We start from the raw sequence: 19,343 nt of genomic DNA, 5'->3' as shown, positions 1-19,343 counted from the left end.
ACACAACCACCTCCATGCAGCTGGGCCTTCAGGTCCCATCTGTAAAATGGGCAAACTAACAGTCCTTGTATAAATTGAGTTCTAGGGGCGCCTGAGTGGCTCAATTGGTTAAGCACCTGCCTTCGGCTTGGGTCATGATCCCAGGGTCCTGAGATCGAACCCCAGGTCAGGCTCATTGCTCAGTGGGGAGTCTGCTTCTCGCTCTCCCTCTGCCCCTCCCCCTGCTTGTGCTCACTCTCTGTCAAATAAATAAATAAAATCTTCAAAAAAAAATAAAATAATAATTGCATTCTATTAGTGTTTATTATAGTGTCTGTCGCATGGAAAGCACTCAATAATGTTAGCTGTTAATATTATTGTAGCAATTTAATGTCCAGAAACTTATCCCAAGGAAATAATTAAGAATGTGGACAAAAATTTAGCTACAGCTGTCATTTCCAATAGCAACAAATGGGGAACATCTTAAATGTCTAACAGTATTGGATTAATTACATTCATTACCCTACATTCATATAATGAAAAGATGTACAGCCATTAAAGTTAGGTCAAATATTGAATAAGGTAAAAAGTTTTATTACAAAGTATTAAGTGTAAACACAGATTATAGAGTAACCTGTACTTGCAAACCATATGTTCTAACAAAGACAGATGAATACATATGACAGGAAAGACACACAAACATGAGGGTGCTTGTAAGCATATGCTGACAGCAGCTGTGATTGGCTGATCACAAGAGCCAAAAGGCGGAAACAGCCCAGATGTCCACAGACAGATGAATGGGTGAACAAAATGTCCATCCATACAGTGGGAAATTCCTCAACTGCAAGAAGGAGGGAAGCACTAATGGCTGATGAGACATGGGTGAGCCTCAAACACATCGTGCTCAGAGAAAGAAGCCAGACACAAAAAGTCACATATCATATGAAGTACCCAGAGTCGTCAAGCGCATGGACATGAGGCGGATCAGAGGTTACTAGGGGCTGGAGAGGTGGAAATGGAGAGCGATCGTCTAACAGGGACAGAGTGTCAGTTTGGGAAGATGAAAAAGTTCCGGAGATGGATGTGGTGATAGTTACACAACACTGTGAATGTATTTAAGGCCATTCAATTCTTCACCTAAAAATGGTTAAAATGGTCAATTTTATGTGATGTATATCACATATTCTGCCATGTGCACAGCAGAATCAGGAAAGGAGAATCTTATTGAAAGCAACCACCAGTAGATTAGGAAAAATCCTACAGTCACCACACTATTTACATAAAGCAAAGCAAACCTGTGGATGGGAAGATGCCAGGACCAAGGAAAGCAGCTCCTGGAGAGGAGTGGCGAGTGGAGGTGCTAGACAGGGACTCATGTATTTTGTAGTGATGGAACGGGATGCTTCTTCCTTTATGCCTTTGAGTGCGTGAATTCTGGCTATTCTACAACCAAATTTTAGATATCAACCAATTTGTCATCTTCATTTCACAGATGTGTAAGTTAAACTTTGGCAAGCCCCTTTGATTCGGTGTGGCTGACACCTAGCCCTGTAGATTCCTATGGCGTCAGATGAAATCAGCAACTGGGGACCCCTCCAGGGACGGGCATGGGATTTCCGTGGTTAAATGCTGGTGGACTGAGAGGTCACCAAGGTAGCAGTGAAGAGGCAGTTCAGATCCCTCCACTGCCCTGCTAGGGCCCACCACCGTGACTGGGGAACACTGGGTATGACATATAAGCCTAATTTGAGAATGCCTATATTAGGCATCTGTATTATGCTATTGAGGCCAGTGGGCAACTGAAGCCCCTGGACAGTAGGAGCCCACAAAGCTGGTACCTGCACCTGTGGTCCAGGCATCGGTGCTTTGGGACCTGCTGCCAGAAGTCAGGGCACCAGGAGGCCTGGTATAGCCATTCCTGACACACCACCCGGGCCAGGTGTCCCTCCTGGTCTCCTGTGCTCTTGGACACCCACTGTTGCTTAATCAACAGAGAGTGTGAATGTGTCCACCAGGTGGGCACCCTCACTTCTCTCTCCTCTCAAGCCTGAACCCTCCCCCTCCACCACTCTCCCACCTTCTTTCTCTGTCTGCCTTCTGGAGTCACCTTGCTTAACACACCCATACCCTGCCCCAGGGGAGTGAGGAAGAAAGCTCTTTATCGGGCACACTCCCTGTCCACACACTAGGTCAAGTCCTCCATTGCCTCGTTTATTACCACAATTCGGACACACTAGGGTCCACTCATGCCCTTCGGCCATGGCTGCCTATTGTAAAAGCCAGAGACAACACTACTGACAAGTTTATCTCCCAACACCAGCTTTGTAAGAGTTTCAGATACTTACTTTTTGTTTTTCACTCCTGTGGTGGGTTCCGGAAATGCCAAACCTCCCAGACTATGGGCCAGCACTGACCATGCTGGTAGGCCTGTGCCCTGCAGCAAGTGACTCGGAATGGTGTGGGGCTGAGCACGGCGCTCTGGGGCTTTGGCTAGGACCAGTGCAGTGGGTGGTATGGGGGCCGGCGTCCTGTCCGAGCAGCCCTGCCCTTCCAGGTCCCAGACTGGCACCACTCCTAGAACTTTTGAGGCTGGTCTCCTCCCAGGTGATTCAGACTCACACATATCACCCCTGAGTCAGTCAGCCTTCACAAGGGCTGGGTGGCCCCATGTGTCTTCAGAGAGGACAAGGATCAGAGAAGCTCTTCAGTGTTCAAAGCTGCTGCCCAGCACTGCCCGCAGGCTTTCGCTGTTCCCACCCTGCGCCACCGAGAAGCCCTCACCTGTGACCCACCAGCTCCTGGAGAGCAGTCTCCGCCACTGCCAAGCTCCGGAGAGGTCAGTTTTGGAGGTTCTGATCTTTCTCCAGGGAAACAAGACAAAGAGGAAAGGGGCTTAAGAAATCATTGGTATCTGTGGGGAAGATTAAATTTGTTTATTAATTCACGCAAACATTTTCCAACTTTGGGAGAGAGGGCAAAGTCAGTAGAAAAAGCCGTCTAAGAAAGGAGCTGGGGTGAATGAGAGATTTTAAGACTTACCCCCTAACCAACTCCAGAAGGAAACATAATAACAATTTATAGAAACATTTTTACCACCTTTGAAAATACAATTTTATCCATAATTTTCAAACTCATTTTCCACTTTCAAGAGAGTTGAAACTCATATTCTTGTCCAGAGTTTAAAGTATCTTGTTTTAAATATTTCCTTGTCCAGACAAATTCCTACTTGCCTCAATAGGGTCTGCGAGCTTACACGAGAGCACACTAATTCTCAATCCACCCCTTGCTCTGTGTGATAAAAAAAACTGTAGGGAGAAAAGAGAGAGACAAGGAGTTAATTTCAAAAAATCGCTATGTATATAAAGTTGAAAACCAGTGACCACAACAGAGAATGCAGTAGAGAACCACAATGAGCTGTTTTGTAGGTGTGAGCATAAATTCTAGTGACAGCTGTAAGACGATGGGGCGAGTTCACATGGGGAGGAGTTCGGGAGAGAAATTACAGATCTGGCTCCCGATGGTAATTTTGTAAAAATCTATGTTATTGGGGCACCTGGGTGGCTCAGTCAGTTAAGCGGCTGCCTTCGGCTCAGGTCATGATCCCAGGGTCCTGGGATCGAGCCCCACATCGGGCTCCCTGCTCCATGAAGAGCCTGCTTCTCCCTCTCCCTCTGCCTGCCACTCTGCCTACTTGTGCTCTCTCTTTATCTCTCTGTCAAGTAAATAAATAAAAAAAAATCTTTTAAAAAAAATCTATATTACTTTTCTCATGACATATCTCTTTTGGTAGGAAAGTTGGAGTTTCAAATCCAACACCTACAAAAGAAGGGTTTAAAGTGTGTTCAAGGGGCGCTGGCCTGGCTCCATTGGAAGAGCATGCCACTCTCAATCTCCCGGTTGTGAGTTCGAGCCCCACGTTGGGTGTAGAGATGACTTAAATAAAGAAATAATATGCAAAAATAAAGTGTGTTCAAACTAGCAGCTGTGACAGGCGTTAACCTGTGGTAGTAACCCAAGTCTGTTAGGCTCTGGGGATGTGATGATGCAATTTGTTAATAATGACGTCCTATTTTTGACATTTAACAAAGCACTTTCACCACTTTTTATTTAACATAGAGTGCAAGGGCATGTCAGCTGGCCATGCTAATTCCAAAGATTAACAGGAGAACAGACTAATGTCAGGAAGCACTGTGAAAGGCCAAGGTGGGCAATGAGGATAAGTGGGCGTCTTTCACTGGAGCACTCCTCCCACGGTCTGGGTGGCCTCATTCTGTAGGGCTCGGCCCCTTTTGTGGCCATGGCCGAGCTATTTTCAACAGCATGTTGTAGAAAACAGATAATGATGCAAATAGCAGTCCTATTCAGGGAAATCCAAAGGCATCCTGTCTGTGTGAAGATGTAGTCGTCGCTGGCCTGCGGAAGAGGCGGGTTTTGTCATCTACACATAACCCCAGTTCAGCACTGCTGACTGTCGGCCTCTGTGTCTACTCTTCCAATTCTTCTTTGAATTCATTTTTTAAGAACCCCTTCCTAGTTTCCTCACTGATTAATGAATTAAATCTTTGACACGTTCATTTTATTTTTGTATAAGAGTCATGGATTTACCCTTTTTGGAAATCATTCTTTGACACTAATATCAGACTTACAAGGACTTGTGTTCATATCCCCATGTGTTTTAAAACATTAAAATACTGGGGCGCCTGGGTAGCTCAGTTGGTTGAGCGTCAGACTCTTGGTTTCGGCTCAGGTCATGATCTCACGGTCCTGGAATCAAGCCTCATGTCGGGCTCCACTCAGCAGAGAGTCGGCTTGAGAGTCTCTCTCTCCCTCAGTTCCTCCCCCCATTCATGCTCTCTCTAATAAATAAATCTTTTTAAAAAGATATTAAAATACCTTGCTTTGAAATCCCTCCAACTGCACCATTTTAAGTAGCCATTGTTTTTTGTTTGTTTGTTTTTTAAAGATTTTATTTACTTATTTGAGAGAGAGAAAGCATGAGCAGAGGCAGAGGGACAAGCAGACTCCCTGCTGAGCTTGATCCCAGGACCCTAGATCATGACCGAGCCGAAGGCAGACACAACTGACTGAGCCACCCAGGCGCCCCTGGTAGCCATTGTTTTTAATTGAAATATGATAAATATACAAAATGGCCCATCTCTATAGCAATACTTGTTTTTTTGTCATATTAGCAGAAATACATGAGTTCTTACTTTTTAAATTACATGTTCTGTTTTAACTGATTTAAAATAATTGACATTGTTGGGTGCCTGGGTGCATGGGAAATGAGCACACCTGTTTCTGAGGCTTAGCTGGAGCAGGTGCAGTGTTCCCCAAGACTATTCAGAGTACCCATGAGATCACAACTATTTTCAGATTATACTAAGACGCCATTTGCCTTTCTCACTCTCACTCTTGGGCAGAACACACTGTGGTTTTCTAGAGGCTGTGGGACATGAGATGATATCATTGCTGACTGTTAATGGAATGTGGGCTCCTGGACAGGTTTTAAATTATTCTCAATGTCATGTTCTAGTGCAGTAAATACCGACAGATACAACTCTCTTAAACAAAAGCTTGAAAACTTTTTTAAGAGTGTAAAGGAGAAAGCATTTGAGACTGATAGGAGAGACAGCGTAGGCTGTAACCCATCTCACCTGTGACCTGGCACAGGTAGCAACATTTCTGGGTCCCACCTTCTGCATTTGCAAAACAAAAGGAGTTTGTCTCACTCCCTCTTTACACCTTTAATACTAAGATTCTATGATCCTCTCACACTGAAGCGCTGCTAGTGCTGCTCCAACTAGAGATGCAGGATCACAGAGCTCTAGAGGGTCAAAGAGGCTGAGGAGTGGTGGAGTTGGGGTTCAAACCCAGTCCGTCTCTCCCCTGTGTGACTGTGCCACCTGATACTTCTCACTGAAGTGAGGAGCACTGCTACACTGGTGGGACGGGGGTGGGACAGGGGTGGGGGACCAGCTTTGACTCTACAGCCCAGGGCCCTCCTTGGACTAAACATAATAGATATTGTCTTTGTTGGTCTATTTCTTTTTTTTTCCCCCAAGATTTTATTTTTAAGTAATCTCTACACCGGACGTGGGGCTCAAACTCACAACCTCGAGATCAAGAGTCACATGCTGAGGGTTGCTGGAGGGGAGGGGGGGCGGAGGGATGGGGTAACTGGGTGATGGACATTGGGGAGGGTATGTGTTGTAATGAGCACTGGGTATTATGTAAGACTGATGAATCACAGACCTGTACCCCTGAAACAAATAATATGTTCTATGTTAATTAATTGATTTTAAACTTTAAAAATATTTTTTAAAAAAAGAGTCACATGCTCTACCAACTGAGTCAACCAGACACCCATGTTGGTTTATTCCTTTGGTGTCATGTGGAATCCCTTTATACTATACAAAAAAACAAAAAAACAAAACAAAACAAAAAAACCTGATTACTTGCATTGTTTCCATGTTAGCCAAATTCTTCTGCATATTTGGGAACTGGACATTATTAAAAATAACAAATTCCCTAATTTATTAGGTCATACTCTAGGATTTTCTTATTACTTGAATATATAGAACGATATAGTACTGTAAAATACACTAACTTTTAAATAAATTTTGCTTCTTTCCAGAAGAAATTGCCACTTCAGTGCTGTTTTCTGTTCACCCGTCATTGCAAGAAACTCATTTACCTGGTTAAAACAATCAAATATTTCCAAAGTTCATATAAATAACTCATCTTAACAATGTGAAACTTGGCTTTGCACACTAGAATGGAATTTTATTTATAGTAATTACAGCTCAATTCTCTTAATGGAGGAGATAAGGTCAGAAAGGCTCCGAACTGAATCTCTGAAACCAGTCAGGTGGTTCAGCCCAGAGAACTCCCCTTAACGAACTAAAGACAGAGTAGGGCTGGGGGCTAATAGCAAACTGCAGGAGCTGGCTTTAACAAGAAAAACCAAGTGCCCGTCAAAGCACACGCTACTAAGTATCTGCTGCCCTCCTGAAGGAGGAGGGCGCTGTGTGTGTTCTGACTCTGTATGTGGTGACTTCTTCAGCTGGTTGGTGAAATATCACCACACCCTCCTTCTGCCTTAACCTATCAACATCTCCAATGTGCTGTTCCACACACTGTTACTCGACTATTGAAAATGTCTTCTTGGGCGCCTGGGTGGCTCAGTCATTAAGCATCTGCCTTCAGCTCAGGTCATGATCCCAGGGTCCTGGGACCGAGCCCGCATCAGGCTCCCTGCTCGGCGGGAGGCCTGATTCTCCCTCTCCCACTCCCCCTGCTTGTGTTCCTGCTCTCGCTGTGTCTCTCTCTGTCAAATAAATAAATAAAATCTTAAAAAAAAAAAAAAAAAAGTGCCTTCTTTCTCTCCGGTGGTCAACAGCCTCGGCCGCTGTACCCAACAGCAAAATCAGCTGTGATTTGAATACACAACATGCAATTATTTGTTCATTAAAACAATGCATGTTTAAATCAAGCTTGATTTTTTCCCCCAGACCTCTTTATTAATGAATTAATTTCTATCAACTGTTCACTGAAATAACCTATACTTGGGGGGAAGGGAATTCATTTTGGAATTATTTCTAAACACATTTTCCTTTCTGTTATTTACCGTGCAGCCTAAAGTCTCCTCAGCAACCCCTCCTGTAAGACTGCAGGCATGGAGGGTACCTGTGTGGTCAGTGAGGTCAATTAGCAAGTGGAAGCTGAGAAAAACAGATTTAAATTCCAAAGAATCTTTGTTACAAGCAGTACAAGTGCTGGATGCTTCCTTTACAACGTAACCACAACCGGAGCTGAAAAGAAACAAAGACAAGGATAAAATGTGAAGGCCATAAATGACCAACCTGATCTCTAGTCTAAATCAGAGTAACTTCAGAGTGCTCAGCGCGGTATAGGATGCCAGACAGACATATGAAATGAGGAACAACACAACATGCAATTAATCCCATTTACACCGCCCTGCCTCCTACCCTACCCCTGCTAGGGCTCCTTTCCTTCACCCCTTCCCGGCTCCCAACAGCCACAGAACTGATGCCTTAGCCCCACCTCTGCCCTGTCCCATCCTATTCCTCACTACTGCGGGTATGTCCACCTAGTCTCCCCGGCTCAGGGTTCCGAGGGAGGAGTCCTGTGATGTGCCTAGAAAGCCTGAGGTCCATGAATGCTCACTTGATGCTTCTGTGCTAGGCCTCGGCACATTAACAGAAGAATCCTAGGGTTGGTCAGGTTCACACCCAAAATGCTCTTAGTACTGCTAGTGACACACACTTCTCCCTCTAAGGGGTGATTACATGCTATTCCATATTTTGAGGCAGGTCTTACATTAGCCAATTTGGACAGAAAGACTAACTTAAATTTCTCAAGTAGAGGGTGTGATCTGAAATAGTGCTTTCCTGTCTGGGCACAGATCACTTTTAAGGTAAATTTCAGATGCTTTTCCTCAGATATCAATATTAAAGATATAGGAAAAAATTAGGGAGACAATAAAATTTTCCAAAAGTTTTTGAAAAATGTTTTTCAAAAAGTAAACACTTGACTTACACAGCAGCCTCCACATTGGTTTTTTCAATTTTAATACCAAATCATAAAATGTTTTCAAAATCTATATGTCAATATCTTGACTATGGTGGTAGATACACAAACCTGCATATGTGATAAAACCATATAGAACTTCACACACACACACACACACACACACACACACACACACACACACACGACTGCATGTCAATGTGGTGAAATTTCAATAAAATCACCAAATTGAAATAATGTTAGTATCCTGGCTATGATGTAATACTATAGTTTCGTAAAATGTTACCATTGGGAGAAAGTGGATAAAGTGTATGTGGGTTCTCTCTATTTTTTAAGATTTTTATTTATTTATTTGAGCAAGAGATAGAGCCAGAGAGCACAAGCTGGGGGAATGGCAGAGGGAGAGGGAGAAGCAGGCTCCTTGAGCCTGACATCAGGCTCAATCCCAGGACCCCAGGATCATGACTGTGGCAAAGGCAGAGGCCCAACTGACTGAGCCACCCAGGTGCCCCTCTCTGTATTATTTTTTACAACTCCATGTGAATCTAGAACTATCTCAATAAGTTTTTTCTTTTTTTTTTAAGTAGGCTCCATGCCCAACACAGAGCCCAACATGGGGCTTGAACTCACAACCCTGAGGTTAAGACCTGAATTCAAGAGTCAGACACTTAACTGACTGAGCCACCCAGGCGCCCCTCAGTAAAATTTTCAATTACAAAAATTCATAGAATTTCACAGTAACATTTTAGATGTTTCTTGCCAAGCATCTTTCAGCTAATATTATTAAATCCCTGGGGTTTCCTTTATAAAAAAGTAGATACTAACTTTGACCTAGGAAAGGCTGTAAATCATATTCACCATGTGGCTGAAAATAATTTTTTTTTTTAAATGCTGCCCCTTGCATTGCTATAGGACATGGCAACCAAAATAATATTCTAATATAAAACAACAGTTTGTCATCTCAGTTAAAAGTTTCTGGCAGCAGGGGCACCTGGGTGGCTCAGTTGGTGAAGCACCTGCCTTCAGCTCAGGTCATGATTCCAGGGTCCTGGGATCGAGTCCCACATCGGGCTCCCTGCTCAGTGGGGAGTCTGCTTCTCCCTCTGCCCCTCCCCCCTGTTCATGCTCTCTCTTTCTCTCAAATAAATAAAATCTTTAAAAAGTTTCTGGCAGCATTCTGTCTTTATATTTTAGGATTGCAGAAACACAGCAAATCAAATTTTACTTTAAAAGGTAATTATAACCTTTGAATCTACATAGTGTGCCTTGGAAACTTCAGTATGGGTTATTTATTTATACATTTCTTTAAAATACATAACAACTATTATGTCAAAGAATAGCTTTAACTTTAATAGAGCTTAAAATTTATTAACAATAGTTGGTCTTTATTTCTTACAAGAATGAATTTGCTGACAATACAGGCTGCTTACCATCGGTGTCGAACTACTATTGTGCTGTCATCATCAATGTTCAGCATAGAAATGTAAGCATAAAGAATGCCGTAGAAAGGGTCAGCCTTCCCTTCGTTCTTCGAAGCTTTTACCTTTAATTGCTCAACTGTATAGACATCAACTATTGTATTTACTAAAAATAAAAAGTAGTTATTACAGCTCTCTATATATTCTAAGAATGCCAAAGGATTATATCCAAATAGAAAAAGCTATAAAGTTCAAATGAGAACATGTAATAGCTTCAGTTGAGTAACAGAAAAATTATTACATTTGCTATATTGAAACTGATTGTGTAAATGGACATAACAGCAAAAATAAGCAAAAAAAGGAAAAGAATGAGAAATTTAATTCATTTTATGTCAATGAAGACTTTGTGGTCATCGGAAGATGCCATTAAAAGAGTGGGAAGGCAACCCTCAGCGTGGGAGATGCTAGCAATCTTTAAAGGAGACAAAGGACTCATATCCAGAATATATAAATAATTCTTAAAAATTAATAAGAGGGTCGCCTGGGTGGCTCAGTCATTAAGCGTCTGTCTTCGGCTCAGGTCATGATCCCGGAGTCCTGGGATTGAGCCCCACATCAGGCTCCCTGCTCGTCAGGGAGCCTGCTTTTCCCTCTCCCACTCCCCCTGCTTGTGTTCCTTCTTTCGCTGTGTCTCTCTCTGTCAAATAAATAAATAAAATGTTTAAAATATATATATATCTAAAAAAAATTAATAAGTAAAAGGCAGTCAGCTCAATTTTAACTTCCATCAGATTGGCAAAAGGTTATAGAAGCCTCTAAAAGTTTAAAGATTATTTGTTTATTTATTTATTCCAGAGAGAGTGAGAGTGTGCGGGGGCAGAGGGAGGAACAGAGGGAAAGGGAAAGGCAGAGAATCCTAAGCAGACTCTGCACTGAGTGCAGAGCCCCACATGCGGCCTGATCCCACAACCCCAAGATCACGACCCAAGCCAAAACCAAGAGTCAACGCTCAACTGACTGAGCCACCCAGGTGCCCCAAAACCTCTAAAAGTTTTAAACAACCTTTTAAAAAGTGGAAATATAGCAGTTACAGGATAAGAATATGGTATCTTTTACTATGTAAAACAAAAATAATATTTAAAGGTCACTTACAATTTACAGATTCTTTCAAGTAACTGTCGATCTCATCATCCAGAGGATTTGTTTCTTTATTTTCTCTTATAAAATTCAATAGGATGTTAGCTTCTGGGGTATCTTAAATAAAAGATGCATAATAAGTGAAAAGCAACTGATAACTTTTTATTTTTTTAAAAGATTTCTTTGAGAGAGAGCACACAGGTAAGCAGGGGGGAGGGGCAGAGGGAGAGGGAGAGGGAGTCCCAAGCAGATTCCCCACTAAGTGCAGAGCCCAACATGGGGCTCCATCTGAGGACCCTGAGATCATGACCTGAGCTGAAATCAAGAGTCAGCTGCTCAACTGACTAAACCACCCAGCCACCCCAAGATTGATTTTATTTATTTACTTACTTACTTATGTAGAGAATCTCAAGCAGACTCCATGCTAAGCATGGAGCCAGAGGCGGGGCTTGATCTCATGACCCTAAGATCAAGACCTGGGCCGAAATCAAGAGTCAGACACTTAACCACTGAGCCAGCCAGGCGACCCTGATTACTTTTTAAATAGCTGTGAATGATCCAATATTATTTTTAATGGTAAAAGTGAAGACATATATAGTCAAATAGACTATTATGCAGCCAATTAGCCATGTGACGTGGTAGTCTACTAAATGAAGAGACATACACCAGATATTGTTAAAGAGCAGCTTATAGAACGACCTGGTGCAATTTCCTCTCAATTAAAAAAAACTTATATATACATAGGTATGCAAAATTATCTGGAAAAGTATATACCAAAGAAATGATTCTCTTATAAGATGGTAAGATTATAGGTGCTCATTGTTTTCCCTTTTTGCTATTATGTATTTTCTGAATTTTGTATGTATTTCTTTTCTAAGCAGAAAAAAAAATTTTAAGTGTATTTGAAAGCCTTGCTGCTTGACTTGGGACACAAGTATTCTCAGGAATAGTCAGATGGTGTGGCCAAAGGCAAGAATGTGATTTTGAAAAAGGGCTCCCATGTGACTCTGACACCCTTCAACCTCAAGCCCCCCAGCCTCCAACACTTGATGGCCTTTCAGCCTTCCCTCACCCACTCTGACATTCTGCAAACGTGCTGGTGCTTTTACCCCTGGCCCCCTGACCCCTGGGGCAGAGGCAGGGACTTCTTCCTCTCTCCCATCCAACCCTGCGTCTAACCACTGTTCTTTCACATAACTAGACTGAAGCCCCTTGTGAGCAGGGGTCTGCCTCTTTAGCTCTGTAGTTCCAGGACCTAATATAGCAACTGTCCTACTCATCTGGCCATCTACCTATCGTGTCCTGCCTTGTTCCAGAAAGGACTTATGTTATCTCAGTACTTGGCAAATAAAAGGCATTCGAGAGATATCTGTAACTTAATGAGTGAATGAGTGGATGTTTTTGAACCACTGACAGAAATGCTGCACATGAGACAGGAGCAGGTGCTGGAGTGAGGCTGCGGAACCCCCGGGCTTCCTGCAGGCACTGCTGTAAAGATCCCTCCTGACGACAAGGTTATTGGGACTGTCTGATGGACACTCTTCGTGGCAGAGAAAGCCATAACGAAAGCTAGGATGAAAGCTTAAGCCATTGGAGGTTTTTAGTTTGTACTTGGTTGGTGTAGCCCAGGAAGTTACAAACAAGGCTGATTTAAAGAAGCACATTAAAATTCACGCACCCTTGTAAGTACTCTCCTTTGTCTCTTTGAGAAACAGGCATTTATTCTAATGCTGTTGGCATTTCCCCTTTCAGGCTGTGTTCAGAACCAAACAGATAACATCCACTGAATATGTGTTTCATTAACTTAGCCTTGAGTTATTGATACAATTGTCCTATCAAGCTTGATAAGCTTTTCCGACAGACAAATCCAATTGTCTTTTAGAAATTTTCCCAGGCCTGGGGCACCTGGGTGGCTCAGTTGTTGAGTGTCTGCCTTTGGCTCAGGTCATGGTCCCAGGGTCCTGGGATCGAGCCCCACATTGGGCGCCCTGCTTGGCGGGAAGCGTACTTCTCCCTCTCCCTCTCCCCCTGCTTGTGTTCCTTCTCTTGCTGTGTCTCTGTCAAATAAATAAAATCTTTAAAAAAAAAAAAAAAAGAAAAGAAATTTTCCCAGGCCTAATTTACCCTTAGAAGACGGAGATTTTAAAATCATTGACATGGGACGCCTGGGTGGCTCAGTTGTTAAGCGTCTGCCTTTGGCTCAGGTCATCGTCCCAGGGTCCTGGGATAGAGCCCCGCATCGGGCTTCCTGCTTGGCAGGAAGCCTGCTTCTCCCTCTCCCACTCCCCCTGCTTGTGTTCCCTCTCTCGCTTTGTCTCTCTGTCAAATAAATAAAATCTTTAAAAAAAATAAAAAATAAAATAAAATCATTGACATTACTCTATATAATACTAACAAAGCTATTAATATTAATGAGTTATTAAAAATAATAAACCATAGTACGCCCCTCAAAAAAAAAAAGGAATTGAAGAGTGGCACTCTTGTCCCAAGTGTTGAGAATAGATTGTAGTTGTGTCACCATCAATTTACAACAAAGCAGCTAGAGTGAGCCTTTCAGTACTTAGAAAATGTCACTGCTCTGTTCCAAACTACAGAGTAAAAGCCAACATTCTTTCATTAGCCTATAAGGCCTTCTTGACACCGACCCTTCTCCTCTGACCTTGACTCCTCCTCCTGCCCGTGCTCCATGAGCTCCAGCCACACTGGCCTCCTTGCTGTTCGGCCCTCACACAGGCACATGCCAACCTCTGGGCCTTTGCACTGGCTGTTCCAGTACTAAGGGCCTGGTGCTCTTTCCCGGGTTAACCCCCCACTGCCTCATCACGTCTTTGCTCAAATGTCACCTTCCCAAGGAGGCCTACCTGACTACCCTCTGTAAAGTGCACCCTGCCCTATACACCATGTCACCCTGGACTCTCCTGACCCTGTTCCTCTTTTTCTTCTTCAATATTTCATAATTCACAGATGTGTTATCTTTATCGTTTATCATCTGTGTCTCTCCTGCTAGAATGTGAGCTTCATGTGGGCAGAGAAATTTGTGTTTTGTCACTGGCCCCCAGGACAATGCCCTGCACACAGCATGTGCATGTCACATCACCTTCCATGATGCCACTTTCAGGGACATGGTGTTCGGTGGATGCACAAGGTCTAGTGCACTTATGTAGCACAGAGTCTTGTCATTTTATGTCATATCTCATAGCAATGCTACTTTAAAAAATTCTGATAATGGTTTGGCCAAAGACATAAAATTGCTTTGTAATTCTCAGTCACTGTAGGGGCACCTGGCTGGCTCAGTCGGTGAAGCGTCTGCCTTCGGCTCAGGTCATGATCTCATGGTCCTGGGATCAAATCCCATGTCGGGCTCCTTGCTCAGCGGGGAGCCTGCTTCTCCCTCTCCCTCTGCCCCTCTCCCCTGGTCGTGCTCATTTGCTCACTCTCTCTGTCAAATAAAATCTTTAAAAAAAAAATAAAATAAAAATCAGTCACTGTTGATGCTTTGTTAGAGACCAGCAGAGGGAGCTATTGTCAGAAATGACCCACTATTACAGTTCCATCTTCCTGAGGTTGGGAAGGACCACGGGAATTCTGCATTCTTCCACGGTGCTGAACTCATCTATCTGCAGTACAGAGGACTGTGAGGATATTTAAGGTCACCAACCCCTCACGTCTCCCCAGACCCTGCTCCCCAGACTGCATGTTGGAATAAGCTATAATTCCTTTCAATAACCACTCTGGTGGGCCTTCTGGGCATTTTGTTATGATATGAACTAATGATGTGACATGTATGTTCTCCGTGTTCCAGTACTAAGTTATTTGAATATAGTAAAACTATTTATTTTTTAAATAGTCAGTAATTGGGCGCCTGGGTGGCTCAGTCGTTAAGCGTCTGCCTTCAGCTCAGATCATGGTCCCAGGGTCCTGGGATCAAGCCCCGCGTCGGGCTCCCTGCTCAGTGGGAAGCCTGCTTCTCCCTCTCCCACTCCCCTGCTTGTGTTCCTGCTCTTGCTGTCTCTCTCTCTGTCAAATAAATAAATAAATAAAATCTTTTTAAAAATAAATAAATAAAATAGTCAATAATTTAGGTGATCCAATCAATTACATTGATCTCACCAGAATCATCACAAGGGATGATGCTTTAAAAATGAGTCTGGGGGTGCCTGGGTGGCTCAGTCGGTTAAGCATTTGCCTTCAGCTCAGGCCATGATCCCAGGGTCCTGGGATCGAGTCTTGAGTTGGGTTCCCTGCTCAGTGGGAGTCGGCTTCTCCCTCTGCCTCTGCCCCTCTCCCCTGCTCGTGCTTGCTATTTCTCTCTCTTTCAAATAAATAAATAAAAATTTTTAAAAATAAAATAAAATAAAAATGAGTCTGGTTTTTCACATTTCTTTTCTTTAGTAAGGACATCAAAGATATAGCTCACTGTAAGTTTAAGAAATATAAATGTAAAGGGACACCTGGGTGGCTCATTCAGTTACACGTCTGCCTTCAGCTCAGGTCAGGATCCCAGGGTCCTGGGATCAAGTCCTGCATTAGGCTCCCTGCTCAGCAAGGAGCCTGCTTCTCCCTCTGCCTGCTGCTCCCCTGCTTGTGCGCACTCTCTGACAGATAAATAAATAAAATCTAAAAAAAAAAAAAAGAAATATAGGGGCGCCTGGGTGGCTCAGTCGTTAGGCGTCTGCCTTCGGCTCAGGTCATGGTCCCAGGGTCCTGGGATCGAGCCCCACATCGGGCTCCCTGCTCCGCGGGAAGCCTGCTTCTCCCCTTCCCCTGCTTGTGTTCCCTCTCTCACTGTGTCTCCCTCCGTCAAATAAATAAATAAAATATTTAAAAAGAAAAAAAAAGAAATATAAATGTAAAGCATATAAAGCAACTTTCACTTTTAATTCAAATGAAATCCAAGCTTTGTCTTCATTTTTTTTTTTTTTTTAGCAAAAAAGTGTGCACACATGCATGTGTGAGTGAGGAGAGAGGGGCAGAGGGAGAGGGGGAGAATCCTAAGTAGACTCTGGGCCCGACTGGGGCCAATCCCACAACTCAGAGACCATGACCCGAGCCAAAAAGAAGTGTCAGACGCCCGGGCGCCTGGGTGGCTCAGTTGTTAAGCATCTGCCTTTGGCTCGGGTCATGGTCCCAGGGTCCTGGGATCGAGCCCCGCATCGGGCTCCCTGCTTGGCGGGGAGCCTGCTTCTCCCTCTCTCACTCCCCCTGCTTGTGTTCTCTCTCCCGCTGTTCTCTCTCTGTCAATAGATAAAATCTTTAAAAAAAAAAAAAAAGAAGAAGAAGAGTCAGACGCCCAACCAACTGAGCTACCCAGGCACCCCTTGGTTTCATTCTTAAATACATTGTACAAACACTGAAATGTGTGACATAGTCATTTCCAAAGGGACACAACATTTCAGATGGCCTTTTACCTGGATTAGTCGTAATAATGGTTTTTGAGATTACAGTTGCTGTCATGCAGTTCCGAAATTTGTCAAAACTTATTCTTACGTCTGACGCAAATATTACTGTTTAGGGGGGAAAAAAGACATTTTACAACTTTTATGTGGAAGGGGGTTTAAAAAATGATAAACAGTGAACACAATCATTGCAGTATCATACCTGTGTCTCGTGGCACCCAGCTCTGTGCAACCAGGATAGATTCATTATCCCAACTGCATATTTTAAAAAAGAAGTAAAAAAGTGAATACGTTAGAAAAAAATGGCAGTGACCACATTATTTGCCAAAAAAAGAATGTCTTAATGGCTGGAGTTAACAATTGCCCAAGTTGTCAAAGGCACAAGTGAAGGATGTTGGCTTCTCCTGCGTTTTGCAGGATTCACTATTTCACAGGGCATTTCACGTCCATGTGATAAGTCATTCCTTAGACACTATTCATCTTTGACAACTTCTGCCTCATCAGTTCCTTCTTTCCCCACTACTTAGGTTGCTCCAGGCTAGTTAGAACCAAGTGACTACAAATCCAAAGCCTTTACAACCACTCTGTCAGACCACTAAGGGAGGGCCCTGCATTGGATAAACTGTTCAGGGGACTTGACAGGTTGAAGGCCTGTTTCAAATTCAATTCAAATCTGGAGTCTGAACAATGCCATGTTCTACCCTGCGGTGCTTCAGGGTATTTTTCCACCATATTCCTGTGGCCTGACTCCAGGGCATTACCCCAGCAATCACAGAAAATCTGGCTGGTTCATTACCAATGGGACCTAATGAATCACACTGTTATAAAGCAGAGGACAGGAATGAACCAGTCACCGTGGAGTCCATCCAAATAATCCTGTGCTGTCCAAAGAGCTCATTTTAAGGTAATCTTACAGCACAGACTGTAACGCTCAGTGTATAAGAGCAAGGTTTCCTTTTTAATAATGATTTCTCTTCCATCATTATTCCTCTCCTACTATGAAATCCATCATCTTTTTCATAAAATAAAAATATTCTGTCTTGGTGCTAACAGCAGGGATTTCACGGTTTGGAACAGATGTAGGAAGTTACCATATCATTGCAAAAGAAGATTCTGTCTCATCATAGAGCTTCACCTCACACCTCTGGCCTTTTCTCCGGTCTGAAGTTGTAAAGTATTTTGGCTCTCCAACCTTAGAAATCAAAGGAAATCATTATTCTTCACCTACAGTTGTAGAGGTACAGAAATGTTTATTGGTGGAAACATTCAAATGTTTACCTTTTAAACAGCAAATTAAAAAATCAAAATAGCAAGAATCACTAATATATATTTGAAGGTTTTAAAAGCATCTATTTCTAAATTAGGTGTCTTTAGCTGAATTTGTAAGTTACACACTTTGATTGAAGGGAGAGACAAAAATATGTGCTTTAAGACTGTGGGGTCTTTTCAACATGTCAAAAACAATGCTCCATGACAAGCCCCTGTATGGCATCTAGGTGGACTCACTAAGGATGGAAAATATATTTTCAACATCTGTGACGCCCATGGCTTAGCGCAGAGCCTGGCACGGAGTATACGTGACTGAAAGAACTCAGTCTTCCTACACCTCAGCATCCTCAGCTTGCTGGCACAGGTAGGATCCAATGCCTTCTTTGCTGCCTCCGTGGGAATAAGGTGGTGAAGACCAAATGAGGGATGTACGGGAGGCCACCCTGACACACCGTCTGGCTTGACCCACACTGGGGGTAAGAGGATCATGGAAGTGGGAGTAAACTCAGAGGTCCTTCTGTCCCTACAGCGAGTTCTCGAAGGGAAGAGCAGGCCCCTCTGCCAGCTGCGTAACAGTGGCCCAAGCCTGGTCAGCTGGCTGCCCCCTTACGCTGCTGTCACCACTGCATTCCTTCAGAGCTGAGCTCCAGGGGAAGGAGTTGAAGGAAGACTTGCAGCTGCCTGCACAAAAGCAGGATCTAGAAAGAAAGTCAGAGGAAAGGACAGCCAGAGTATGACAGAGGTCTGACATATCCCAGCACACAAGAGAATTCTATGAAAAGGATTCTAAAGTGAAGAGAGAGAGAAGGTGAGAAGGAAGAGAGAAAGGGCTAAACAAAAATGTGAAGAAAAGGAAATATAAGAGGGATGGAAGCAAAATGGCAGAAGAAAGACATACACACAAGAAGTCATGTCCTCCTACAAAAGAGCGTGCCAGACTCATGGCCGGGGAAGTGGAAAATGCTGTCGCAGGCTTTTGCTTATAATGAGTTTGAGAAAATTCTAACTACCTTGTAATATAATGCCATTGTATAGAACTGCAGGGAAATCGAGATAATATCCTGCTTTTATGTAAGATTGAAGCTAAACTGCCTAGAAAGTGATTTCTCGTATTGTTCAAGACTGTCACAGAGGGAATTTATTCCTCCGTCCTGAACTACATTGAATGCTCACTGTGCCGGGCACTGGGCTAGGCTGGGGCTAGGGTGGACAATAAAGCAGTCGTGGCCTCCACCATCATAGGCCTGTCAACAGGGAGAGTCGACACTGTCATTTAATACAGAAAAGCAATGAGCAATTACTTACAACATTTCACACTTGTGTATGTGGTCTCTGACTATCCTCACTCCCCACGTTGAGGAATTGGTCCTGCCCCTTTAATTTTCTCCATGTACTTTTTTGTGTCTGTGAAACTGTACTTTTGAGATCTACCTCTGAATGTCTGCCAAGCGACCAGTCTGTCAAACAAAGTTTGAAACTCACTGCAGCAACTGCATTAAGAGGGAGGTGATGGTGTACGGGTTGTTGAGAGGCTCCCCAGGGCCCCATGATGCCTGCAGGAGGTCATGCCAGCCACACGATGGGTATGCCCACC

General features: G+C 43.5%; 1 protein-coding gene across 5 annotated transcripts in view; it reads right to left on the bottom strand.

Annotated features, from left to right (window-relative positions):
- Positions 1-2,749: 2,749 nt before the first annotated feature.
- MEIOB (meiosis specific with OB-fold) overlaps positions 2,750-19,343 on the bottom strand; it is a 29,316-nt gene continuing 12,722 nt past the window's right edge. The window contains exons 7-14 of one of the 5 annotated variants that reach the window (XM_032425871.1): positions 17,572-17,672; positions 16,683-16,735; positions 16,493-16,588; positions 11,100-11,201; positions 9,960-10,113; positions 7,607-7,790; positions 6,587-6,673; positions 2,750-3,284 (exon numbers count right to left, since the gene is read on the bottom strand). In XM_032425871.1, coding sequence (XP_032281762.1) covers positions 3,174-3,284; positions 6,587-6,673; positions 7,607-7,790; positions 9,960-10,113; positions 11,100-11,201; positions 16,493-16,588; positions 16,683-16,735; positions 17,572-17,672 — 888 coding nt within the window. In that variant the 3' untranslated portion in view covers positions 2,750-3,173. Of the gene's footprint in view, positions 3,285-6,586; positions 6,674-7,606; positions 7,791-9,959; positions 10,114-11,099; positions 11,202-16,492; positions 16,589-16,682; positions 16,736-17,571; positions 17,673-19,343 lie in introns of those variants that run through there. The other 4 variants (XM_032425872.1, XM_032425873.1, XM_032425874.1 and 1 more) reach the window with 4 other exon arrangements.

The sequence above is a fragment of the Phoca vitulina genome, unplaced genomic scaffold (genome assembly GCF_004348235.1).
Source record: "Phoca vitulina isolate PV1807 unplaced genomic scaffold, GSC_HSeal_1.0 scaffold33, whole genome shotgun sequence".
NCBI classification, from domain to species: domain Eukaryota; kingdom Metazoa; phylum Chordata; class Mammalia; order Carnivora; family Phocidae; genus Phoca; species Phoca vitulina.
Note: the sequence above shows the minus strand (reverse complement) of the source record. Positions and strands in the feature narration are given on the sequence as shown.